General features: G+C 49.9%; 1 protein-coding gene across 8 annotated transcripts in view; it reads left to right on the top strand.

Moving 5' to 3' along the window:
• The window catches only part of LOC126577120 (Down syndrome cell adhesion molecule-like protein Dscam2), an 80,392-nt gene that overhangs the window by 35,377 nt on the left and 25,015 nt on the right, over nucleotides 1-20,000 (top strand). For all 8 annotated transcript variants that reach the window (XM_050238539.1, XM_050238543.1, XM_050238546.1 and 5 more), the window contains 2 exons: nucleotides 548-669; nucleotides 2,637-2,695. In XM_050238539.1, coding sequence (XP_050094496.1) covers nucleotides 548-669; nucleotides 2,637-2,695 — 181 coding nt within the window. The remainder of the gene's footprint in view (nucleotides 1-547; nucleotides 670-2,636; nucleotides 2,696-20,000) is intronic.

Here is a 20,000-nt window from a genome sequence, read left to right as displayed (position 1 = left end):
CGGGGCCCACTCTTTTTTTTTCTGGGCGTCTCTTTATGGCCCGGTGGGGATTTGGAAAGGATTAGCGAAATCGAATGCCAGTCGATGAGCCAGCGTTGGCCAGCGATAATGCCCGTGATGGGCATGCTCGATTGATCACAACCACACTGGCTGGCTGGCTGGCTGGCTGGCTGGTTGGCTGGCTGACTCGCTGTTGTGGTTTCGGTTGGTCGCAATTCAATTAAAAATGGTGAGATAAAATAATGAGAAAACCCTGGACCACATTATTATTGACATCGACAGCTGGGAGGAGTTTTTCTTCGCGGAAAAATAACGCGCATCCCCCCGCCTGCCCATTGCGGTGGGCCATTACCCTCCACAAAATCTCGTTTGATGTTTCTGTCTCGTCAAATACGAGCGACAACGATGACGAGGACGGAAACGAATCCGGCTTGTTTGAATCTCATTTTCGTCCTTCTCCTTCTCAACAGCACAGCCACTAACCAACAGCCAACAGCCGTTCACTCACACCCCGCCCACCATTTCCATTTCTGTCTGTCACTTGCAGGTCGAATGGTCGGTAGCGACCACCAACCACGAGCTGGTCTACACGCTGCCGAACGGAAGTCTGATTTTTTATCCATTTTCTGCGGACAAATTTCGCCACGAAGTTCACTCCACAGTGTATAGGTAAGTGTGTTTCCATCGTGCTTTCTTTCTTACCGATTTTTTTGTTTCCACTTTTCCTTATTTTAAACCATGCAATCGCACTCTCTGCGTAGAAAGGCATTACGGAAGCTCTAAGTTCATTTTGGAGCCCTTTTCTGCGCCCCCTTTTTGTGCACCGTGATGGTACTGGTTTCTATTACAAATTACATGTTTGCAGACTTTGCTCTCCCTCTCTCTAGATTTCAACCCAACGCAACGTTCTACAATATCACTGGTGAGATGCAAATGTCAGATGCATAAGGGTGGCATCACAGTTCCGGGAAAGACCAAGACCAAGAGGAAAACCAACAGATGCCCCGGAAGACTTTATCTGGAGTGCTTCCGGGGACCGGAGCTTTTTCTTTGGAATTTCTTCGGACGAACGGGAAAAGATGAAAAGTCTTGGCGCAGCGCAAATGGTGGCGCTTGGGGTGCGTCACCTGGCGATGACAATCCCTTTGCTGGAAGCCAGCAAGGATCCTGGCCGCAATCCTCTCTCCCTCTTTCTCGAGCCTTTTTCCCCGAGCTTTCCAAAAGCCATTCCACGACTATGGTCCCCCATTGTGCTCGATTCCAATCGCTGCTGCTGCTGCTGCTGGTGCCGGTGCTGCATGCTCTCGCGTAGCTTAAGCGTAGCTTCTGGATGAAAACATTTGAACCACAGCAGAACCAACGGCACTGGTGACTTACACTCACACAACGATGCAAGCAACCACCAACCGTGCCCTGCGTGTGGCTCCTGAACAGATTCTCTTTGTCCGATTTGCCATCATTATCGTCATTTGGAATGTTTATACTTCTTTCCAGCTTTCCAGCGTGTCCTGGAACGCTACCTACCCCCGACCGCTGGCACGTTTAGGTACCGAGTGCGAGGCGCGCTCGCGAGCAACCAACAAGGACCATTGGAAAATGGCTGTACATTGTCGCTCGGTGACCACTCGGCGAGGTGGTACGATAAGTTGAGAAACACCTCTCACGGTGGCTTTTTTCATTGGAATACTGCAGGAGCATCCGCAGGACGTTAACGGAGCGTGAATACCTTCGGTCATTAAAAGCAGTGTTGAAAAGGATTCCTGCTCCGATGGTTTATTCATCGACGTTTATGATTGTTCGAAATCATTTACAAAAGTGGTGCCGGCGATGGCACGTTGGTTCTAAAAACATTTTCCATTCTTTGCCTTACAAGGCACGGTGCGCTTGTGCTGACATTGTTATGCATAGATCACTCTCACCGATAGATAATGGTTGGCAGAAGCCAACTCGTTGTTTTGTTGAGCGAAGTTTGAAGTCCATTCTAAATTCTTTCGAGCATTCAAGGCATTCAAATAAGGTGGTTGTTATCATGATTAGAATTCGTAACACAATGATCTTGTGTTGTTGTAAAAGTACGGAAGAGCTTATTTGCTCTACTACCCATTGGGCCACCGATGTTCTTATCAACATGACCAGCACTCACCACCCATCCCGCAAAAAAAAAGAAAGGGGAGGCAACCATTCAGAAAATTGTTAACCTTTTGCGGTTGGCTTTCGATCACAAAACTGGCAAGCGCTTCGAAGACGACCACCAGCCGACCAAAACCAACGGAAACCACAAGAGAGCGGCAGGGGGGCCGGGGGAGGCTTCCTTGTGGCCCGCGATGGTGCTGCGGTTATGCGCAAGAACGCATTCAAGTTTTTAATTAAATTCCATCCCAACCGGCGCACTCTGCGTAGCCCCGATAACAACTGATTGTGCTTGGTTCAGTGGGTCCCCACCGGGGGCTGGTTGCTCTTCGGTTTCCGGCTTTTCCGGCATTTCCCTCTGATTCATATCTCGAGGTTTTCACCGAAATTCCACTTCACACTAACACCATTGTTTGACCATCGTTTACTCTGCTCCCTATCTCTCTCTGTTCTCTCTCTCTCTCTACTTTCACTTTTTATCTCTCCGTTTTTTTTCTCTTCAACAGATGTAAATTAAAAAACTTAGTCGGTACGATACTGAGCCGGGAAGTGCACGTGAAAGGAGGTAAGTCAAACGCACGTCGCTAAGAGCTACTCATCGCGAGAAGATTAATTTGCTGATTTACCAAGCAAGAGACAGCAGACAGCAAAGGCACTCTCGCTGATGTAATCGATTTGCTGATGCAGTTCCGCCGGCCAGCAAGTGCAACGCCGGACGCGCGCCGGACGGCAATTGAATCATTTGCTTTCTTTCGCGCCCAGCTGGCCAGTGTTTTTGGGGTGGGAAAAGTTTTCCAATTAATTAAAACGTTGGACGCATGGTAACGAAACCGAAGCCGAAGTGAAGCCGCTATTCTGTGTAGCCGCATTGTATCAGTTGGAGCATAATTTCTAAGTAAACTTTTCGGAGGACTTTTCGGAGTCAGGACACAACGCGAACGGTTCCCCGCCGCTTTCCGTGGTCCTGCAATCCTTTAGCTTAATTAAGGAACGATGCTCATTAGCGAGGCTGGTTTCGCGGTGAACACAACGGCACTGCGTCGGTACTAACAAGGTAAAAAGACTAGTTTTGTGTGGTTTTTGAATAGATGTGTACCTTGTTTAAGGAATTATTTTGAAGCGAATTTTGCGCTCGAAGAGATCGTTGAGTGAGTGTGGCAGTGTGGCATTATGCATCCGGGCATGCTGCAGGAATGCAGAATTTAAGTATGAAAAGGTTACTAATTCCACTTCGGCCACGATTGATGAAAGGAATCATTTCCGGCGCAATAATTACAAACAAGCGGCAGAGAGAGAGTTCCATGCTAGATAAAAAAGGCCTTATAACAGCAACGTTACCGTTGATTCTGGTACATTACATGCAACAGAACTCCATGGAGCTATACACTGCCATCCGATCCTCGAATTCATCCTACTGAAAGCTCGCTGTCGCGCTCTCCATGTCTCGATCCATTTTTGTGTAAAGAAAATTACTTCCTCGTCTAACCGAGTGAATGCAGTCGGCCACTCGACTCCCGACTATTGTCTTCTAATTTTTCCAACCACACACAAAACGGGCTAAGCCAAAACGAACGTAAAAACGCGTTTTAATGAGCACCACTTAGCCAGCCAGCACAAAAACACAAAAGATGGAGAAGAACCTGGCGAAGGTACTGTGCATCTCCGGCTGCACTTAATCTAAAAACAATTATCATAATTGTTGGCAAAAAGAGGACCCACACGGTGCCTGGCGCCTTGTGTGGCCACGGAACTCACACACAAAAGACGTAACGTGACAATGATGTGGAAAAGGGAGAAAAAAAGGCAACCCGCCGTTAATGCACCTTCGCTCCTTCGGGAATGTGTCCCATGTGTGTGCGGGGGGGGGGGGGGGGGGCGGAGATTTATGTCGGGCGGTGATGTGTGAAAGCGTTTAAGTGCCAGCGTTCATTGAATGGCCCCTTTGGGGGGGGTGGCGGGGGTGGTGGCTTTCGGCATCACAGCCGAGGGCAGGGAAAAGTTTTAAAAGCTTAGCAGCGCATTAAACTGTCACCTCACAACGGACCTTGGCCAGGGTCCCATAGCTGTCCATCGAGGTCCCAAGGCCCCGGTTCGCCCCGTTAATGATGTCACCGGCACCGGGTACCGGGCACCTTTTTTTGGCGATTTGTTTTTCACGCTTTTCACCGGGAAACACCGTCTAATGTAAGCTGTCATCCTAATGTAGTGACGGAGATTAGGGAGCGGCCCTCCGCTCCGCTAGCTCCGCGAACCAGCGAGCGAAATCAGCATCAGGAACATGAGGTGCTTGGTATTTCAACGTTGCTATTGTCGCGTGTGTCAGGTACGGTGCGATCGGCCATCAGCTGAAATGGTGAGCTGTTTGCGCGTTTCCTAATTTCCATTTCCACCAACAGCCTTGTGTGCTTGTCAGCGGGGCGCGTCCCGGAACAACCATTTGCTTTCATGGTGCAAACAGCAATCTAGTGTTTCGTTGGACGCTGGACTGGAGTGGAATGGACCGCTTCTTAAGCTGCTATACCTCCAGTGAGGCGGATAATCATTCGGCTGATCGGTACGGTGCCTGGTTGGCACGAGATAACAATGGAAGGCAGCAACCGGAGAGACAGAGAGAGAGAGAGAGTGCTCGCTTGTTTCTGTTCGTTCCATTCCGTTGCCTTCATCGGGCTGGTTGGCTGGCTGGCTGGCTCTTCATTCATTCCACCAAGAGATAAGCCTTCATTAGGGTTAATGGGAAGGCGAGATGGATGCGACATTACAAAGCGAATGGTGCGCCGTCGTGTTGAAGCGGCTTTACGGTGTCGAGATCCTAGACTGTTTCTTCAGACAAAGAGGACCCCAGGAATCGATCTTCTTTCGAAAGCTTTTCAGTTCCAACAATTGTACCGGCAGTCCAGACAGTGGCAGCAGCTTCAGATGCTTCTCAAACAGAAGTTTCTCAACTATTTTCGGACCGTGCGACTCCTTGGAGCGAACTAATCTCACCCGGGAACTAGTCTCCCAAGGATTAGTCACGAATTTACGGCGAAGGCGAAGCGAATAATTATTTACGCAAAGCGTCACCCCGCAAAGCAGGGTGCCTTCTTGAGGAACAAGCACAAACTATCCTCTCACTTGGTGAGCACCGGGTGTCTATTGAAGGACAAAATAGAAGCTTTCCTTCCATCGGCAATCGAGTTTTCCGGGTACAAAAATTCCCAACAAAAAGCTCTACGCCGGCAACATAAAAAAGGGGACATTCGGCGAGCGTTCGTACTCGCCGAGGACGAGGATGCGACGAGAAAATGGAATTACTATAAAGTTGGAGCCGGGACCCGAGGAGCGGGACCATAATTTCAACTCCAAACCCTCGGCTTGGCGCCCGGCTAAACTTTAAGCCATCGAGCCATCGGTGGTGGTGGTGGTGCTGGTTGAATTGGCAGCCCAGGCCGAGGGCATCACGGACACCACACTCTCTAATAAACAACAAACAACGGCGGCCACCAACAAACACGCACACACAACCTAACACCGGGAGCCTGCTGTCTGCCGGGGGGCCTGCTGTGCTAAAAACCCACCAACACCAACGCGTGGCGACGTGTAACGATTTTTTATGATAACATTTCACCATAAATTATGCCTTTTTATGTGTTTATTATGGTTTACGTACTTTTAAAAGCATCGCATCGCGCCCGTGAAAGTGCCCGTGGTGGCTGTGTGGCTGGCTGGGACGCAGCAGCGGCGTTGCTCCTTCTCCGTTGTTGGTTTCTCCTCGAGCTCGAGCGCGCGCTTAAGGCACGAGGCAAGGCAAACGATAAAACGCCGTACGGGAACGCCACTGAGGATAAGCGAAACACGGCGCGCGGTGGTACGAGAGGAGAGGAAAAGGATAAAGTAAACTGGAGGATGGCACAACTCGCCGAAATGGAAACTCCAGTAGTGGTCCAGGTCCAGTAAACAAACAGACTCGAACGCACACATCCACTCACTCGCACTGGACCGTATAATGCATCGCAGTGAACGTAAAAGTTGACGAAACAGGAGAGAGAGAGAGAGAGAGAGAGAGAGAGAGAGAGAGAGAGAGAGAGAAAGGCGAGAGAGGATGGTACAAAATGGCAAAAAAACGTGCGCCTCCATCGCGCCTCCATCGAGCGTTTCGCTTAAAAGATCTCCGCTGGCGCTTATCCGCGAGAAACCAGCGCCCAGAGTGTATGTGTGCGCGGCCAGGCGAACTGCAAGAAGCATCCTATTTTGAGCGGCTGGTGGCCGTGGATCCCCGGTGCGGCTGTGACTTTTATTGGGAAAGTTTCGGGCCTTCGCCCATTGCACCATGGGCGGCGGTCGTTCGCTAATGGAGCAACCGGAACTGGCTGGACACTGGCTGGGTGGTGTTTTCTGTCGTCGTAGCGATGGTGGTGGTGCCCTGGTGGCGAAGAAAGTTTCCATCAAGACATTCCGTCTCGAGGATAAAAAGCCCCCAAAGTTACTGACACTCGTGGTGCCGACCGAGCGACCAGAGATGACTTATTTATTTGCCGAAGGCATTTTTATACTTATTTTTGAGTATCAGTCCCGGCCTAGTAAAGCCCTCGTGTGAGTGATGTGTCTCCGCGCGATTTTATGATTAACTACCACGCGGAGAGGAGTCGCGGCTCGACACAAAAAGATGCTTTCTTGGGGGGCCACGTGGGGTGCGAAATCAAAGTTTTTGCCATTACGCCCGAGACCAGACCTCATGACCGTCCACCAGGGACGCAAATCATCGCGAAACAGTTCAAACGAAAAGTCCCGGGTGACGCCTACGATCGGCAGTAAATCCCCTCCCCGTTGGAGGGGAACGTTAAGGGATCATATGACACACGCGCGCGCTAGAGATACTTCTCGATGCTCAATCCCGGCATTCTCTCGTTGTGAGGCTGCTTCGCGAGTGCCTGGGCGAAAGGCCATTTCCATCCGTTTATTTGGTGGCAATAAACAGACGAATGACGCTGGTGACGATGTATGCCATCCAGGGGCGTTGACGCCTCACGTGAAGCACTTGTTTTTGCAATAAACATTACACATTTCGCAGACATACACGCCTCAGGAAGGGATGTGTGTTCTGCGTGAGCGTGTGCACGTAAAATATTAAGAAACAAAACAAGATGCGCCGCGCCGTACAGATTGGTGAATGCTACTGTTGTCAAGTGTCAGGAATAAAACACGTACTTGTGAGCTCAGCTCAGCGCTGACGCTAGTGAAATCTGATTCCTGGAACCGCGCGTTGGGGATCACGATAAAAAAACTGAGGGTTTTATGGATCGTCATCCTTTCCCGGATGATGTGCATCAGTCATTGGGCGATGATTTCGATGATTTTGCCGGCCAGCAATCCCTCCGATTTTGATTTCACATTTTCACCACACTGCCCATCCGAAAACATGAATCACTTTGTGAATGATGCTGGGCAAATAAGATGATGGAAAGGTCCTTGGCTCCTTGGTTGCCATTAGAGCACGTTTTGGATCACGTTTACCTGGACTCGTACCACACCAACACATACACCCGTACGTGCGGTTAGTTCAACATCAATCTTATCCTTCCTGTCCCATTCCCGGGTCGGTCGGTCAGTGGCCGCTTGTGAGCATGGTAACAAAAATCAAACAAACCCGATGCGATGCGTTGGCTTCACCTTTCAGTGGAAAAAAGGGGCTCGGACCGGGACTCGGCAGGAAGCCAGGGCACGTTTCTTCTTCCTCTCGAGCACGCAGTCCACCACGGTGACCACGGGAACTGCAAACACGCCGGACGCTGGTACGCACGCCAAAAAGGGGAAGCATAAATGTGCCGACTTTTTTTTTCTTCTCCAGCCAGCACGGGAGCGGAGTGTGGGAAGAAAAGAAAATATCATCTTTCTACTGGATCACGTGCGTCGTGGCTCCATTCAGACCGTAAAGAGAGCTAGCTGGCTGGCTGGTTGGGTTGGCCGTTTGGTTGCCTACAAAGTGAAACCACCGAGAGGTCATCGAGTGAGTGAGAGAGAGAGAGAGAGAGAGAGAGAAAGAGAGAGAAGGTTCCTTTTCATTGGAAGATCCGAATCAAAGCGCAAAAGCGCGTGTAATATGAAACCAATTACACATACACATACAAAGAGAGAGAAAAAGAGAATGAAAGGAAGGGGTGCGCGATGCTGTTGGTGGTCTTTTCCAGGAGAATGCAGCCTGTTTGATGAAGGTTTAGGTTACGACTGTGCAGAGGGAATGACCGCACTGTGTAGTGAAGTCCAACGCGCACCACGTGGCACGATGGAGGCGCATGGTGCACCCCACCGAAAAGAAAGGCTACCACCCTCGAAACCCCCTTCACCTGCTGCTGCTGCTGCTGCTGCTGCTGCTGCTGCTGCTGGTGCAAAGGGACGATATTTTACTCTAATTAATGTATCACATCCGGCGTGAATCACTAATTAAATCGGTTCTCCGCAAAAGACCTCTCTCTCTCCCTCTCTCTCTCTGGACCGCGTTCCGTTCTGTTTTCGGAACACAAAGAAGTTCCTTGTAACAACGAGTGCCGCAAACAGGACCACCGCAAGCCGCCATGGTTGCGTGCCATTACTGCTGCTGCTGGTGCTGCTACAGTCACACAAGCAGTTTATGGTAGTGGGAATCGCGGCTGCCAGGCTTCGTCGTTGCGCACCAGACCGCAGCAAAGCGAGCGAGCGGTGGGCAAGTTAATTTCGTTTCGGGTTTTCCTGGCGGACTGCCACCAATTTTCCACTACATTTCCAGCACCTTTGCCCGGTGGCTCGGTCCCGGTTTTAGTGTGGGAAACCATTCTCGACGCAGAGACAGAGACAAAGAGAGCGAGAGAGAGAGAGAGGGTGCGCGATGCTGAGTGAACCGCAAACAGCAAACCGGAACAAGCGTACACACGAGCCGGATGGCTAATGAGAGGACGTCTTTCGAGCTTTCGGCTTAGAACGTTGCGTCAGTGTGTCTGTCCGTATGTTTGTGTGGTGTTTGTGGCACCCTGAGGCAGTGCACATCTTCAGTTTCTAATCGCAAAACCGTTACAATCTTGAGCGAGCTTAGGAAACTCGCATTGCTGTAAGTGGCAGCGTCACTGAAGAAGGTCCCTTTCAGGACATTCCGGGCGGTAATTCCAATGACCACTAGTGGGAAGAGAAAATAAAAAAGAGAAATCCCCTGCCTGTGCTCGTGACGAAGAAAGGCGGATTAATTAAATTTTAACGCGCTCGTGGACGCAACCAACCAGCCAGCCAGCCGGCCAGCCTTTTTAAGCATTCATTTTGCTGTCATTTTGCTGCACAACGCAGCGTAGCGTAAGAACACGCTGTTCGTCCGACGGGTTGGAGCAAATGTTGTGCTCCACCCATACGCCCCCCAAAGAAAAAAAGGGATTCAAAAAGTGAAAGTCGGACGGAAGCGATTGGTCACGGCATACGGAACGGAACGGAACACGGACCGAGACGTCGTCACCATCACCGTCGTCGTTGTCGTCATCATCATCGTCAATGTCAGCAGCGTGTGTATGTTGTGTGCATGTATGTGTATTTGTGTGAAAGTCCTCGTTAGGCAGGGATATGTACTGTCATTTGCACTGACAACATGGCATTCGTCGAGAGAGGGAGAGAGAGAGCGACGAAAGAAGGAAGCGCAAATAGACGCGCAAAATGAAAGCAAACTAAACATCTCACCGAGCACCGCGAGCATATTGCAGCGCATGAGGCGAGGAGCGGGGCGTGTGTTGAGATGTCTCTTGGATCTAGTGCTGTTTTGGATTTCTTTATGGCACGGCTGCTCGTGGTGGCTTGCCACTGGAACATAGAAAGTCAAATTGAAACAGAGAAACAAGTGGAGTGATGGTGCCAGTGCCACACAATTGCGCGCCCCACGATGATGAGAAGCGAGAAGCTGAGAAGTTGTTTCATCCCTTTTTTGATTTAATCTAACCACTTCCTCCCCTTTCACCTCCCCGGGGATTCTCCATTAGGTGTTATCGAGGTGGGGCGCAGAGATCACGCTTGTGGTGAGAGCATTTGGCACGTGTGTGACCGTATTTGTCGATCGACTTTGGTGGCTAAGCATATGAGCTCTGCTGCAAAGCACAGCATTACGCAAACATGAACCTTGTTTCTGGGGAGAACACACTACTACAGCACACATACAGCATGTCGGGAGGAAGAGTGTGAAACACTCGAAAGCAAAGTATCGAGATCATTACTTCACGCTTCACGACGCACGCTGTCACCTGGTTGGGATCTGCCAGAGATTATCTTCGATAAAATATGCGCGGCAACAAGACCCACCATTCACCTGGTACATCCGCTCCTCCTCCGCTTCGCTTCTGGCTTCTGGTGAGAAGTTTTACAAAATGTTTCTCATAAACAGAGTAAAATGTTACATCCACCGCGGCACACCGCCCTGGTGCGGTCTGTGTGCGGTGGTCGTACACCTTGCAGAACAGGCAACAGAACATCGGTTGCGTGCGTGGCTGTGTTATGTGAGCGTGCATAATTTATGGGACGGAATGTTTGACGACTAAATTTTACGCCATAATTTGGCGTGTGCGCGTGCCAAACCCAGCGCGCCACAGGAGCCCCTTCTGCTGTCCCTTTTGCGCCGGGCTGTTGGTTGGCCCACCAGACCACCCTCTTCACTTTCCTTCCTCATCGTCGCCTGGTGTACCAGAAAAATTGTCACCTACCGTGCCGCAGCCGCAGCGAGCAAATTGTGCCATTTGTAAATGACACCACCGAGAGGAGGGAGTGAGTGGGCCGCAATGTCACCTTTTTCACTCACCATCGGAAAAAACGCGAAAGTACCGACAAGAAGGTGGACCGAGTAGCGATGATAGTAAAATCGCTTTTCCTAAATTGAATTTAAGATTAAGAAAGGTAGCACCGTGGGGAGTCCAAAGTCGTGCAAGCAAGGTAGTAATGAACCTCGCCAAATAATGATGGGCTGGAGCACTCTCGCTCTCTCGTGCCAGACGCACCTGAGTACCAAGGCTGAGAGGCAAGTTGTGGACCGTGGAGCCGTAAGAAAACTTTGGTCTCCATTCGGTCGGTCCACGCCTCGCCCGCTAATTATCGCAAATCCTCGCCCTATGGAGGAGGCGGCCAACAAATAACGCACCGCCTGGGACCTGGTTTGCCACTTCACTTTCACCTGACGCGGTCCACCACGGTGCGCGCATCTTGGCTCGCGTAAAATGATAACGATTACGATGCGGCGCCCTGTGTTTCTGTTGTTTGAAGTTGTCTTGTTTGGCTCGCTATAAAAATCACGTTTTTGCCATTTCGCTAGGCATTTCAAGTGCAATTCAAGACGAGCCCATTTGCCGAAATGGCGCTCGCGCTCGCGCTATAAGGCTAATGGGGAGCAGTGGTGGAGCCAGCGGTAATTGAATGACATTAATTAATGTAGCGAACATGAGTCGGTAATAATGAACGGTCTGATATTGACAACTTTTTGCAGTGAATTCCTGGCTTGGTAATGGTCTGACCTTTCTCCTTCAGACTCCTGCTGCTGCGTTCGTTACACACCCACAACATCTCTCTCTCTCTCTCTCTCTCTCTCTCTCTCTCTCTCTCTCTCTCTCTCTCTCTTTCTTGCTTTGTCAGTTGTGATTAGCTTTCGTGGGTTAATCGATTTTCATCATTCGACAATGTTCAATCATCATTCAGTTCTGCGCCGGTCGTTAAAACTATTTAGTTGTAATGTCCAACTCGGCACTAATGGTGCTGTCAAAGAGAGTGGCAGTGCTCCCTAGCGTGTCTCGAGGTGGACACGAGTGTAATATCAAAGTGTCATTGGAAGTGATGGAAAATGCGAATGTAAAGCATGCTTATGCGAAGAGCGAAGCGAGTTTTGGTTTTGGTGGAAATTGCTATGATCGTTAATGTTAGCTATTCTTTAATTTTCTGCTAATGAACTTACCAGCTAAGTTCCTCCATTTTTTCCGCATCATTAAAGATGTGCGTGGTCTATCGTTGTCCTGATGAAAGACAAAGCTCTTTCTGTTGATCAGTTGTGGCAGTATTTCCTCGAATGCTTGCTTCAATCTCATCACTTGTTGTCAATAAGTAAAAAATCAATCGTTTGACCAGGCTGGAGTAGCTAATAATAATGGATGATTCCTTTCCTTACTCACTTACTTACTTATCCGGCGCTACAAACGAAGAGCAGTCTTGGCCTGCCACAGAAGATACCTCTACCGCTCTCGATCGTTGGTAGTCCAGCTATTCAGGCATCAACGCCGATACCGTCGCTCCGTCGCCCTCTCTGTCCATCCGGAAGTTCTAAGAAGACTTTACGGACTGAGTCGTCGTCTGCCATTCTCTTGAAATGCCCAACCCATCGATTCCTTTCCAATCCCACCAAATACACAGCAGAACCTTTCACGGCGTTAATCTGGGGTCTTGGATACCGATTGTTTAGCTTCACTATTTTTGGCACATGATCTTTTGGAACATTTTTTATATAGCATCGTCCCCGTAAACTTCACAATTTTCATTGGTGGCTCGCGTGGTATACTTCACTGTTAATGTTACCTAAAACGACACCAAATGATTAAAAATAATGAGCTTGATAGCGGTGGAGAAAGACGGATCCAACGACAATTAATCCCAGTTCATAATTCTAAGCCACTTTGCTTATATCACTGTTTTAGCATTACTAACATCGTTAAATGACACTCTCATAAAATAGCTTTAAATGCTATTCTCCATTTAATTATCTAATACCGCAATATTGGCACATTAAGGCGGATGTGAAAGATGCACCGCTGCGAAGTCTAAAAGCAATCTCATTTCCTTCCTGCGAATTCGCCAATACTCAGCCACATCAATATGCCACCGAGCACGATAGTACGCATCGTCCCAGTGCGAACGCTTTCCGATCCACAAACCCTCGATTTCCATGGTGGTTACGTCCGGGAATACGCTCCACTCCCGTCCTGGAACATAAGAAGCACCGCGGTTGGCCACAATCTTCCTGCTAATTACTCAAACCACCCTCCCGACCCGTCGGTGGTCCAGCGTGCTGCTTGCCGGCAATCCCTTGTCGGCATCGGAAATGCGACGTCGGCGAATGCAAAACCGCAGGCACCACACACCACCCCCCGGACACTCCCGTGAGCGGCCTGAAGCAGCTTAGCAGCTGGCAATGCCAGTAAGCCACATGTAGCTGCGGGCACGTTTTTGTGAGGCAATTAAAATTACGTGGAACCGGAAATTCGTTTCCAATTTACGTCGGCGAGACGCTTCGGGATCGGGAGACGGCAGCGCCACCTATCTCGGTGCGTCCTGTTCTAGCGCACCATCCCCACCAGCGCCCGAGGAGATCTAATTAAATGAAAATATTCATAAAATTAATTGCTCCACATTGAGGCGATGTCGATTTTCGCGCCGGTGGGGCGTCTTTTGCCCTCGAGGCCACCGCGCATTGGCCAAGGACGCAGTAACAGTGCGCTTTCCGTCGCCCGAAGGAGGTCCTTGCTTCCGCCCTTTTTTCCTACCCTTAGTCACCGCTGGTGGTCGATTTATGTTGCGTTGCATATTCGCACTGCACTCCCTGTGCTGCAGAATCGTTTGTGGGACAATTTAGCGAAGAAAAGCTGCTGCTGCTGCTGCCTGGAGCCACCGTCCGGACAACAGACCGACCAAGAACGTGCTGCGGTTTGGGTGGCATTTTACTGTATTTAAAGAAAATTACTCCCGTTGCCTTCTCTCCCCTCATTCAATGTGCTTCCGGTGAGGCAATGGCATTCAGTGGCCGTCGGTGAGAGAACCAGACAGCGGCACCGGAAGTCTGTGCCATGCGTTGCTCCTGTATGTGTGCCACGTTCTCTCTGTCTCTGCTCTGGAGCTTCTTGCTAAATGAATTCAATCCCGTTCCCGAGCGAAGAAGGCATTTTAAAATGCATAAAACGTATAGGCCTTGTGCTGCAACAGCTGCAACGGCTCGGTGTGCGCGATGAGGAAATGGGAAAACTTTCCCACCAAGCGAGAGAAAGAGCGAGAGCGCGATGAAGTGAGGCCTTTTTCCCAGATCCAACCGAAAAGCCACAAAAAATACCTTCCCTGCACAGCTTTGTTGGTTTGTTATTGGGCTCGCTGCAACATCAGACACTGGAGATGATAATGAGGACGGAAGGCGGGCGCGGGCTGACCGTGCTTGCGGCTACCACTCTTCCGCTTTCTTCTTCTCCGCCTCGCTACACCCTTAGCATGTTAAGCTTTTGGGATAGTTAAATTTAAATGGTCAGTCCAAGAAGCCGGAAAGACAGAGAGTGAGAGAGCGGGAGGCCACGAATGACGCACGAGGTGAATGAATTATTCACGAAATTCGAAACTCAGTTCTTACCCGTGTTCGGGGGAAAATCCCGTTTTTTTCGCCACCGGCTTGGTTCCGGAGCCAGATTATTTGGCTGGCAGGACCAGCATGGCCGGGGGGCCTCGCCACAAATGTTGCAGCTAAACTTGTCAGCAGCAACAAAACAAGCGCACGGCTTATGCATCCAGCTCTGGCTTTTCCCTTCTGCAAGCAGTGCACGTGTTGATCCTTCCTGCTTTGTTCCTTCTTTGAAGGGTTTCCGATTTTCCCGCTCCTGACGTCCTGCCCTTGCACGTGCCGCACGTTGACAAGCCACAGAACGGGCGGGGTGGGGGGTTGATGGTTGAAATATGGTGGCCTTTATCTTATGTGATGGTGCCCCCGTCTCCTCTTGGCCTGCAATATAAATTTCAATTTTCCCTGCTCTACTCTCCCCTTCCGGCAAACAGCCTACCACAGATGGTAGCAGGCCACGTGACATTAACCATTACTCTCCCGCCTTCCGGCGTCACATAAAGAGATTGAACTTCGTAGGTGCCACCCCTTCCTCCTCTTCGGAACATCCCGAAAATCGATTTGATCGCGCAAGAAGAAAAGAGGACCCGCCTGCTCCGTTCGTAAATCGTTGTCAGCGTGACATACGCCATGGTGTTTGGGGGGGGGGGGGGGGGGGGGGGGGGGCTCATGGCAACATTGAAACCGGGACGCGGACGAACAGTGGACGAGGTCGTTTGGGGGCTCCATCCCGGAGTAATAACCCGGAGAGTAAAGATGACTTTTCATATCGAATACTGGAGCGTAAGTCAAGCGGAACAAAAATGTGTGGCAGTGTGCGTGTGCGTGTGCGTGCCTGTGTTTGGCCAGCCCGTTTGGCCCATCCGCGTGACAATGCCTGACCGGTTCACCGGTTGAGGTTTACGCTATTACGCAGCCCGTTCCGGTTGGGCGGCGATCAATATACGCTCCATCTCGCAACCCCTTTTTCGGGGGAGGATAACGAAAGGGGAATGGTGGTTTATGGGGTTGGCCTCGTGGCTCGGGAATGTTCCTGGCGGGGAGAAGGACCGATGCCTAGGATCGAACCATTGTGCCAGACCGTGGATGGAATGGTGTAACACAGATGGTGTGCATTTCTGTGTGCGTCCAGCTTGAAGGTGGATTCGGTTCATCTTATCAGCCCCTGCTTTCTGCGATTTTTTCGTCTTTTTCTCTTCTCTCTCTCTCTCTCTCTCTCTCTTCAACTTTTCCCCTCTAACCCGCGGCCATCGTCACCGCGCGCGCATTGTTGCTTCATTTTCTTTGATTTATAAGAAATCCTTCATCTTGTTTTTCTTTGCGATTTGACAAAAGCCATTTCACCGCGAATGTTCTGCCTCACGGAGCGCATCCCCCTTTTCCCTTACCACACTTTTTGTCCCCCTCGCCACGTGGTGGAAGTTTTGTGGAAGACGCGAAGCTCGAATGGCGCTGCCACTGCTGGGCACAAGAACCGCGACAGTCCGCATCGCATAGTAGTTCCCATGGCAACAGAACGTCGCGGTGGTCCCGGGCTGACTGTAGAATGGTGACATCCTGGCAACGTGGCCGTGAGGCTGTTTTTTTTTTGCACAACCGAAAACCGAACCCACCCTGGAAGGCCGAAGTGAAAAGGATTCTTCCTTCCCAGTTTCCGCTGTCTCGCTGTCACTTCTACTCCACCTCCTCCCGCTTCTCCTCACCGCCATATTGTTTCACAGCAAAAAAAAACAGGCCAAATGATGGAGCCAGTGAAGCACGGATTCTCATCACGGCCGGAAGTTGTTTAATCATCGGCACATTCATTCCCAATAATGATCTCATTAGTGCAACGGGAAAGGGGTCTGACTCCCGGCGGCAAGGAAGCGAGAGAGAAGTTACCGAATGGTTGGACTTTTCCTGTTCGCCTTTTGTCGGTGACGCTCGCTGTCGAAGTTGTGAGTGAATGGTTGATGCAAATCAGTGATCATCATCGTTCCTTGGAGGTACTGTGATACGACATCCTCCGGAATGGACTGAACTGACCGAGCAGAAACTATAATTATTCTTATCAAGAAATTCAAAAGCAGCCGAGCAACAATGCCGGGGCTTGATTGCTGGATGGAAAACGAGTTGTGAAGCAAATTTGTGATTGGGAATATTTCCATTCGAATTCGCTTGGACGCATTTTACGAAATCAAATTTACTGCACGCTACTTGTCACAACGGAAAAAGCGTTGCCGGACTGTCAGAAGTGAAAATAAATTGATTGAATGTTACATGGGAATATCACAAGTAATCTGACAATGTTTTTGCGTTTAATGGAACACTGAAGATCGTGACATGTTATTAACCGACTATCACATAAAAAAATTAGTTCGAATGAAGATCTATTCAATAAAGATCATAAAAAAAGTTTATAAAATCGCTGCATAGCGGCTGTTCGTAACCATTTGATGGTTTATGAATTAATTAGAGCAACAAAACTGATTTACTTGCATCAACTTCAGTCAACAAAAGCCATCGAAAACGTTTTCATTTTTGTGTCGGTAAGTCATTCTGACTCCCTGTCAAAGCGAGCGGAACCACCTGGTGCCAGGAATTCAGTTTGCACTGCTGCTATGGCTACAGTTGCTTCAAATGTCCTTTCATCGGCACGCCTCGATGCGCCGCATAATTGTGATGCGCCACATAAGCGTGGTGTGGTTGCTTCCAAGCTCTGCCAAGCGTTTCAATCATCATCATCCCAACGACGCACTCGACTCAAAAGGGATCAAACGGCCATGTTTACACCGCCAAGTGTGCCAGTTTCTTGCCAACTTTTTGCACTGCTCATCCACTAACTTTCCATGAGGCCAGCACTGGCCAGTTTCAGGAGTTGGGGGCGGTGAACGTCAGCACAAAGCTCACATAACTTGCGTCGCATCTGGACAGCAGCAGCAGCAGCAGCATACATATTTGCCTCGAGCGTCAAAAACCAAACGAAAAGATGGCCAGCATCCTATTATACTTTCCTTCCCCTCTATCTCCCCTTCCACCGGTGGTGTCGACTTTCATTTTGTTTTCCGTTCCGGGCCGCGTTCCGGCCTTGCCGTTCCAGCCATTCTTATGCTTGACAACCATAACCGTTGGCAACGCGTTCCCACTACAAAAGTCCCTCCTCCCCTCAACACAAAAAGGAGACAGTCGCTTCCAACCCCTCCAGCTGCCCTCCCGGAGGGGGGAGGCTTCCTTTATGCCGCCGCCAGTGTCCTTGCGTGCACTTCCCTTGATGAATGCCGCCGCTTCACCGCCGGGATTTTCCTTCAGCATTTTCCCCCCTTTTTTTGTTAGCCACCAAAGCGCATCGCTGATGACAGCTCGGTGTTCTTGTGTGGGTGCGCTGGATGGATGCTCGGTTCTGTCCTTCAGAGACGTCCTTTCTTTCTCAGGTGCAAAATTGTTGCGCCATTTTTCTCGCTGGTTTTTTTTTATTTCGCTTCGTTGCCAGCAGCGTGTCTCCCATCTCCTATTCGATTATGATTCTCCGCTACGAACAGAAACTCCCCCGGCAAACAAAAGCTTATGCTGGCAATAATCGCAACGAAAGCATTCGCTTTTTTATGTCGAAATCTGTGCTGCTGCTGCTGCTGCTGCTGCTGCTGTGAAGTGCATCCCACTCGCCGTGCCTGTTCGCCTTTTCTAACGAATTGCAAACTGAATGTAGATGTTTGTTCAATAAACAATGCTCCTTGAATGCTGTTTGACTAAACACACAACTCGCCTTGTTTGGTGCAAAAAAATGTGTGTCTCTGTGTGTTGCCAGTGCTTGAATTGCAAAATTATTCGTTTCTCGTTCTCAAGAGCTCAAGCACGGCTGTGAATTACATTTGAACGTATCCATCAGCTGTCGCTTCTCTTTTGCATCTTTTAATTTAGACCTCACAGAGTTCCCCCAGCGGGCGCAGTGAAATGATTAATTAGGCAGCCCACTTCAACGATTACACCGACGCGAGCGAGCGAGAGAGAGAGAAAGAGTAGTGTGCCCATCGGAATTCATCGAGCAACCGAAGAACATGAAACCGATGGTTGGAATGAGGAGCAAAAAGCTTATGATCATCGCCGTAGGGAGCACTACGGCGAGAGCCTCCATTCGGACGCAAAGCTCACTGGGCACAGGTCTCCCCCCGCAGCACCACAGGGAGCGGTTTGAAAAACGGTCTCAAACGGACCGTACCGATGGACGACGAAGCGGATCGTTACTTTCGGCTGAATTGCTGCTGTCATCTTCGGTTAGCGCTCGAGTCCACCTGGCGCTCGAGTGCCGCTGCGGCTCCTGTCATCATCCGTTTAGTGTTCTTGCGGCTCCTCCCAAGGGATGACGTGGTCGTGGTGGTTGGAACGATTCTTTTCACTTACTCTCATAGCCCTGGGACGGCAGTGGGTCCAGAGTGGTGGCGACAACATTGTTGTCATCCCACGCACCCCACACCAAGGTTGGGACCGACCGTGAAGATAAACACCGGCCCCGAACATCTGCTGCAGAGAGACAGGCAGAGCGTACCGAAAAAAGGAGAATGGCACAAGTGGCACTCGCCAGTGTCGTTACACATCCGTACCGTCCGCAGGACAAAAGCAACAACCAAAAAAAAAAAAAACAAGACCCCCCAAGACTAATGACAAGGAAAGCGGAAAGACAAAAGCGACGTCGGACGCAAATCCTATCGAATGATTTCCCCTAAGCATAAGAAAGCGCTCTCCTCTCCTCGCGGTATTCAAAACCCAAAACCTTGCGTGAATGCCACGGGGGGCGGTTTCATCTCCCACCCCCCTCGGTGCGCATTTCCTGGGGGGATTTCAAACCGGCAGCCGGTGATTAACATTCGGTTTGCTCGCTGAAGTGCTGAAACTCGAAATGGAACCAGGAGGGGGTACCTCCGGGCGATAACGGCTTTAGTGCAGGATCATAAATCAGCAACCTCCACCAAGGAATTGGTGTGCTGGTGAGGTAGTTGCCTGGCCAATGGTCTCCTGTGTTCTCCGGGGAGTTGCAGCAGCAGCAGCAGTTCATAAATTTATGGAACTTTCCTTAGGATTTCGTTGGCGGTAACAATAGATCTTAACTACCTATTATCCCACCCGTGAAAGCCCTCGTTAAGCATGGGAAGTCACGCAATAAGAGCGCCGGCCATGGGTCAACACACGATCCGAGAAGGATCTTGAGGATGGAAACTACTTTATTGTTTTATTTTTCCATTGGAACGTTAGTGTCTTGGGAATATCGAGCTCCAAACGAAAAGCCCCCAAAGATGTGCAACATATTGAGCCTTAGTAAAGAGCTTAACAAGTGCCTGTGCCTTCAAATGCCATAAATGATGTCAGTTTTCCAACAACCGATGCCGAGATTTTCCAAATCAAATCACAATTCAAAAGACCAAACCAAACAAGATTGTCTTCCAGTAACTCAGTCACCTCAAGCGGTCTACCGATTCCTCGAATGCACACAGATTTCAGACGCACGAAGATAAAAAGAAGGCGTGAAAATGAACTTCGCTGCTCCGCAGGCTATTTGCTGAGCTGGGAT

This window comes from Anopheles aquasalis, chromosome 3 (genome assembly GCF_943734665.1).
Source record: "Anopheles aquasalis chromosome 3, idAnoAquaMG_Q_19, whole genome shotgun sequence".
NCBI lineage: Eukaryota > Metazoa > Arthropoda > Insecta > Diptera > Culicidae > Anopheles > Anopheles aquasalis.
The sequence above is the reverse complement of the archived record's forward strand: the minus strand, read 5'-3'. Positions and strand labels throughout refer to the sequence as shown.